The 6457-nt window shown below is 37.5% G+C and overlaps 1 protein-coding gene across 8 annotated transcripts in view; it reads left to right on the top strand.

Annotated features, from left to right (window-relative positions):
• Lyst (lysosomal trafficking regulator) overlaps positions 1-6457 on the top strand; it is a 165948-nt gene that overhangs the window by 30440 nt on the left and 129051 nt on the right. For 7 of the 8 annotated variants that reach the window (XM_048800390.1, XM_048800391.1, XM_048800397.1 and 4 more), the window contains exons 2-3: positions 178-263; positions 6247-6445. In XM_048800390.1, the coding sequence (XP_048656347.1) occupies positions 6254-6445 (192 nt within the window). In that variant the 5' untranslated portion in view covers positions 178-263; positions 6247-6253. Of the gene's footprint in view, positions 1-175; positions 264-6246; positions 6446-6457 lie in introns of all 8 variants that reach the window. The other variant, XM_048800392.1, reaches the window with a different exon arrangement.

Raw genomic sequence — 6457 nt, 5'->3', positions numbered from 1 at the left:
CCCCCCCCCCCCCGCCCCACTGGGTGCACTCTTGAAATTATAAAAAATTCATTGACTATTTTAAACAACATACATAAAGAGGAGCCATTGGTTTTTTTATGTGAGAACTTTATTTGTTAAAATTATTTCTAATTTTCTATTGCCAATAATATATTTGTCCTATTTTTTCCCCCATAGGTGAAGCTTTATTCTAAGACTATTTCATCTAGTTTGTGAAGTCAAATTACATTGACTCTAAATGTTAACAAAGTGTTAAAAGACTGGTAAGTAATAAAATAAATATTAGCAGTCAGAAAGACTTGATTCAATCTAAATCTTTGAAATTATGTACTTACATGAATATTAATGAAACCCAAAGTAAAAGCAGCTAAACTTGCCCTTCGTGGAAATGGAGGTATAAATTGTAGTTTTCGTACTGTGGCATGTTATAGGTTGGTGTAAAGGAAGAACATAATGTTGAGAGGGAAAGCCAAAGTACAGACACATATAGTACATATAGGACTTTTTGTATACACTTGTTAAATGGTAAAAGCAATACTGAATACTTTCATAGCTGTAAACATGCAAGAAATATAAAAACATGCCATGCAGTGATAAACACTAGCTATAGGGAGGTAGAAGTGTGGGCGCACTTTCCTGTACTAGATTTGACTCTCTTACACACACATCCACACCCACACCCACACCCACACCCACAAATTGGTGCGTGCACACACATACCTGAATTTGATGTAATGCTTGATAGATGTGGATGTTGCCTATAACTTCATGTACATATTCTTTGTACTTTTATGAGTATTTGAAATATTAGAAAAAGTTCAAAGAAAATGCAGTGTTTAACTTTTCAGTTGGTGTTCAGAATAGCTGACAGGCTTTCAGTTAAATTTAGCATGGCTTTTAGGAAGAAACGAATATTCATGTGCAAAGTAGAAGTGCCCCTGTCCACCTGCCAGTGTTCTGTTAGTGCTAGCTGACACAGTCAGACTCAAGGGAAAGTTTGTAAATACATTGCTTAGAAGAATTCAGAATTTTTGTAATTTGTAGATAATAGGGATTTATTGTGACAGTGTGGTGACTATAGTTAATGATGGTACATAATCTGGAACAATGTAAAGAGGGTGGATATCAGTGTTCTCACAACATGAAGTAGTACATTTGTTAATTAGCTAGTTTTAACCATTTCTTAGTGTGTATATACTTCAAAATATGCTGTATATGCTAAGTATGATTTTATTTGTCAAATTAAAAAGTAAAATAATAGAGAAAAGGGTAAAAATGTCTTGTGTAAAGTTTTTCAAAATGTCTAAATAAGAGGGAGAGAGAAGATGGTGGATTAGAGGAAGGACACACTTCTTAGCACCAGACCTTGGGTGTGGAAGGACTGCACCTCAGTGAAGTGGTTACGGAGCGAGCTCACTGGAACTTAATACTGGACAGCCAAAGAAACCAGAGAGACCCAGAAAGTGAGAAACTTCAAACCTAATGGAAAAACTAATACGTTAGGGATGTACCAGCTTGGCTGCTGAGGAGCATGGGGAGCACAGGGAGAGAGGGAAGCGCAGCAGAAGAAGTGGACCTGGAGTGGAGTAGAGAGAGGGGCCCATCTTAATGGACCCAGAGTTGGTGGGGGAATCACCTGGCCCACATGCTGATAGTCTGGCAGGAGCCAGGGTGGCTGGCATGGGAACCATTTATAAGCACCGTGCAGTAGTGAGCACAGACAGGAGATCAGGAACTCATAAAAGAAGTTGCCAGCATCCCTAGCAGTTGCCTGTTATGATCCCCAGAGTGTTCCTGAGCCAGACTGACTGAAACAGGTGCAAAGTCATTGTGCCTGGAACATCCAAGCTCCAGATATCAAAGAAAGAGAGTGCTCCCTTTGTTGCTGGTGCCCCATGAGAGCTATTGGGAAGACACCTGTAGTGGCACTCCAGGAAAGACGCATGGTAACTCACATTCATCACAGTGAAGGTGAAACCTGTGGAGGGTTAGTCCCAATGCCCTAAAAGTGAATTTTACTAGAGGGCCTAGTGATCCAGACACCCAGCAGAGCAGGCATCTTCACAGCAATTTAGGAAGCAAATCTCAGATCCCCACCAACAGAGTTCCAAAGTTCAGCCAGGACTAAACCCCAACTATTGGATCTTCCAATGTAAACTCTGTAGCACCCCACTGTAGGAATACAGAGTTCATCAGCACTCCCTAGTCTGTCCCACTCTACACAGGGAGACAGGAAGCTGAGAGATGCTACAACCAGCTTTGCTTCCTAGTCTTTATAGCTGGAAGCTAGGTGAAGAACACAAATACATTGGACTTGCCATCCCCCAGCCTGTGACCCCAGAGTCAGAACCCAAAAATAAATATAAAGAATGGAAATCCATCTCTGCCAATAGTTTTGACCACTTTAATAGAAATAAGCCCTTTATTTATCATTAAGATTTTTCTTCTTTTTTTCCTTATCTTTTTTCCAAATTCCCATTTTTTTACTTTTTAAAAAGTTTTCACTTTAAAATTTTTTTTCAAATATCATTTCATTGTATTTTATTATTTTTAAATATTTTCCATTCTGTGAGATTTTGTGTGTATATATTTGTATAGGGGGGTAAGTGTGTTCTTACTGCACATAGGTTTGAAAATATATATATGGAATTTTACTTTAATTGCTTTCTTCTGCACCTGTTTATCATTAAACCTTGATTTGACTTAGGTGAGGTATATGTGGATTTGAGTTGTTTTTATCTTACATTTGCTTATTTGTTTATGACTTGATTTTTTTGTCCCTCTTATTTCCCCTTCGTCTCTTCCCCCACTAATAGCCAAAATTTCCTTTTCCTTTCTATTTTTTATTCATTTAGTTAATAGTTTATTTCTTTTTCTTCATAGCCAACCTCTGCTATCTCCTGCCTCTCCTTTGTTCACTTTTCAAAATATGTCATACTTTCTCTTGCCTTTCTACCATATTTTCACTTAAGAAGCTATAATCCCACTATTAGAATTAAATAATTTGTTGTAATTCCTACCCCATTCACATTGTGATGATTAATATAATTGATGACAGTAGACACCTGCTATTTAATGCCTGATCTAGTTCACAATTTTTTTTTTATTGTTAAATGCAGACCCCACGATTCCTGAATAGGTGACAATTAGTGTTACAGGTGTCAATGTAGACACTGGTATTTATCTTAAAGCTGTATACCTGTTGCTAACATTAGTGCTATTCCGAGTTCTTCGTTTTCTGTAGGAGGGGCTGGAAAGTGGGACACTTAAGTTTACAGAGTAGAAGCCCTACTGCCAAGCAATACTCACAACTCAGACAAGTGACAGCAAGTCTCACCCCACACACAATCTAGCCTCACCTAAGCCTCACCAATACTTCAACATGTGGAATTGGGGATACAAAAACCCCAAACCAACAACCAATCCTCAAAGAGAAATAACCAGAGAGGGACCTGAGGTCCTACTCTTGGACATCTTCTCATACATCAAAAACAGAGAAATCCCAGAATAAAAAAGATAGCTACACACAAAAGGCCATGCACATAAAAGAGGAAGGGGACTCCATCTCAATTCTGTTCAAGTCTAAGACTTCTGAAAACATCAGGAAACAGGCAAACAAATCTCCCCCCAAATTCACAGTCCCCCAGCAGAGGATTCCACAGATATGGAAGTGAGTGAAATTCCAGAAAAAAGATTATTAAAAACTGATTATTAAAATGTGTAATTAAAAGAATATCTAAAGAATGAGTTAATAGAGCAATTACAAAAAAAGAAAAAAAAAGAGCAAATACATGATATGAAAGACCATTTCAATTAAGAAATAGAGATATTGGAAAGAAACCAATTCCAACTCTTGGAAATGAAAGACACAATAAATTCAATTTTAAATTCACTTGAAAGCATCACCAACCAATTAGATTGTGTCGAAAATAGAACTTCAGGCCTTGAGGACTGGATACATGAATTTGAATAATCAGTATGCAATAAAGGAAATGAAAAGACCATGATCAAAATATGTAAGAAGTCTGAGACAGCATCAAGAGAACAAACCTGAGAGTCATTGTGATCGAAGAGAATGTGGAGATACAGGCTAAAGTTTTTAAGGATGTTTTCAATGATATGGGAACAGAAAACTTTCCTCATATCAAATGAGATAGACATCTGTATATAGGACCCCAAATAAACAAGATCAGAACAGAACCTCTCCAAGACATATCATAATCAAAATACCTAAATAGAAAATAAGGAAAAAATTCTAGAAGCTACAAGAGGAAAACATCAGGTCACATGTGGAGGCAAGCCAATAAGGCTTACTTCTTACTCTCATCTCAGGTCCAGGAATTAATGTCATGTATATAATAGAGATTATTGCTGCATTTTTGAATAATGACTGATCTTATTTTATACTTTTATTTTTTCTACTGTTCAGTAATATTAAAAATAATAAGCTGGGTACATGCCTATAATTCCAGTTTATGGGGAGGCTGAGATAGGAGGATCACAAATTTGGGGCTAGCCTCGGCAATTTAGGCCCTGTCTCAAAAATAGGCCCTGGGAATGTAGCTCAATGATAAAGTACCCCTGGTTTCAATCCCTAGTAGAAAATAAAAATTAAAAAATAATAAAAAATACTCATTTTATACATATATACAAATTTTATTTGTTATTATAATAATACTTAAATTCAGGTGGGAATCCAAGAATTAAACTATCAGGCCCTAACACAAGCAGAAATCAAGGTAGTATAGGAATTTCTCCAGCCTCTCCCTTTAGTGTTTATCTGCTTTTCTTTGTATCTTGTTGGTTCATTGTTATCCATTTGGCTTCTTGTGAGCCTCAGCTACCACAGGCTTATCTCTATGTGACCATTCAGCACATCAACTATACTCTTTAATTCAAATTCCTAAAAGAGAGAGAACCCAATTTGCCCAATCCCTTTGCAGGCAACACTATACAACTAGGTCTTGGAGCAAACATCTATATTGACTGCTCCCAGTCAGGTGTGCTTCAGTTGGTGAGGGCCCAGGGCTTTGTCCTGCCTTCTGATAGTTGGTATAGTCACACGGCCCACTGCCTTCTCGTCCAGATTGTTAAAGAGTAGTCTTAAGCCCCAAACGCCGCATGTATGTCATGTCATTTAACATCTCTAGGTTAAACATTTTTAAAGGTTACCAGATGTCTTAAAATTACTTTTAACCTTAATATAAAACTTTACTTACTTATTTGTTTTTGTTTACTAGGGATTGAACCCAGGAGCACTTTACTGAGCTACATCCCCAGCCCTTTTTATTTTTTATTTTGAGACAGGATCTCACTAAGTTGCTAAGGTTAGCCTGGAACTTGTAATCCTCCTGCCTTAGCCTCCAAAGTTGCTGGGATTACATGCATGGGCCACGGGTGCCTGGCAAGATAGAACTATCTTGAAACTCTTTAGATATATTGTTGCTTGTGATTTTCCTTTCTGAAAATTTGTACACGTTCTCTATATATGTTTTCCCCTTCTTGTATCTATTTTACTTTATTGTTTTCCTTCATCTTAAAATGCCACATTGCTATACATTTGATTTTAATACTTACTAAGAAGTGAATTGGCATAACTTCAGTTACTGGAATTCTTTGACTTTACTAATCTTATGGAATATCTCCCCCATCCCTTCTTCCAGCATTATTAACTGAATTCTAGAGTTTCGGGAGGGTGGGCCAGTGATTGTGGGCTCTATTAATGAAAAAATCAGTTTATATTTTTAACAGGTGTGTCTGTCTGTTTTAAAACATGTAAAGCAAGAAAAATTTTGCATAAGTAATGGTTTTATTTTTATTCTGTTTAAGAGAGAGTCAGAACCCACCTTGATCGCCACTCCTCACTAGTGTCTACTCTCCAGGTGTTGTCACTTAGCCCCTTCTTGGCTATGCTCAGGCATTGCAAACCTGGGATTAGTGAAGGAGTACTTGAGATCAGAACCATGCCTGAGAATATTATAGATTAGGACCAATGCCCAGAAATTTTAAGCAAAATTCTGTTAAAAACAACAGAACAGGTCTGGGGTTGTGGCTCAGTGGTAGAGTGCTTGCCTAGCATGTGTGGGGCACTGGGTTTGATTCTCAGCACCACGTAAAACAAATATAATAAAGATATTGTGTCCATCTGCACCTAAAAAATATTTTTTAAAAAACAACAAAACACATAATTTTAAAAGTAAATTTGTAGTCATTTTTCTAACCTTTTTTGTAATGTTTATTTTTTAGCTTGGTCATGAGCACAGACAGTAACTCATTGGCACGTGAATTTCTGACCGACGTCAACCGGCTTTGTAATGCAGTGGTTCAGAGGACAGAGGCCAGGGAGGAAGAGGAGGAAGAGACACACATGGCAACCCTTGGGCAGTACCTTGTCCATGGGCGAGGATTTCTGTTACTTACCAAGCTAAATTCTCTCATTGATCAGGTAACATTTTTC

This window comes from Marmota marmota, unplaced genomic scaffold (genome assembly GCF_001458135.2).
Source record: "Marmota marmota marmota unplaced genomic scaffold, marMar, whole genome shotgun sequence".
NCBI lineage: Eukaryota > Metazoa > Chordata > Mammalia > Rodentia > Sciuridae > Marmota > Marmota marmota.
This window is presented reverse-complemented; position numbering and strand designations above follow the sequence as displayed.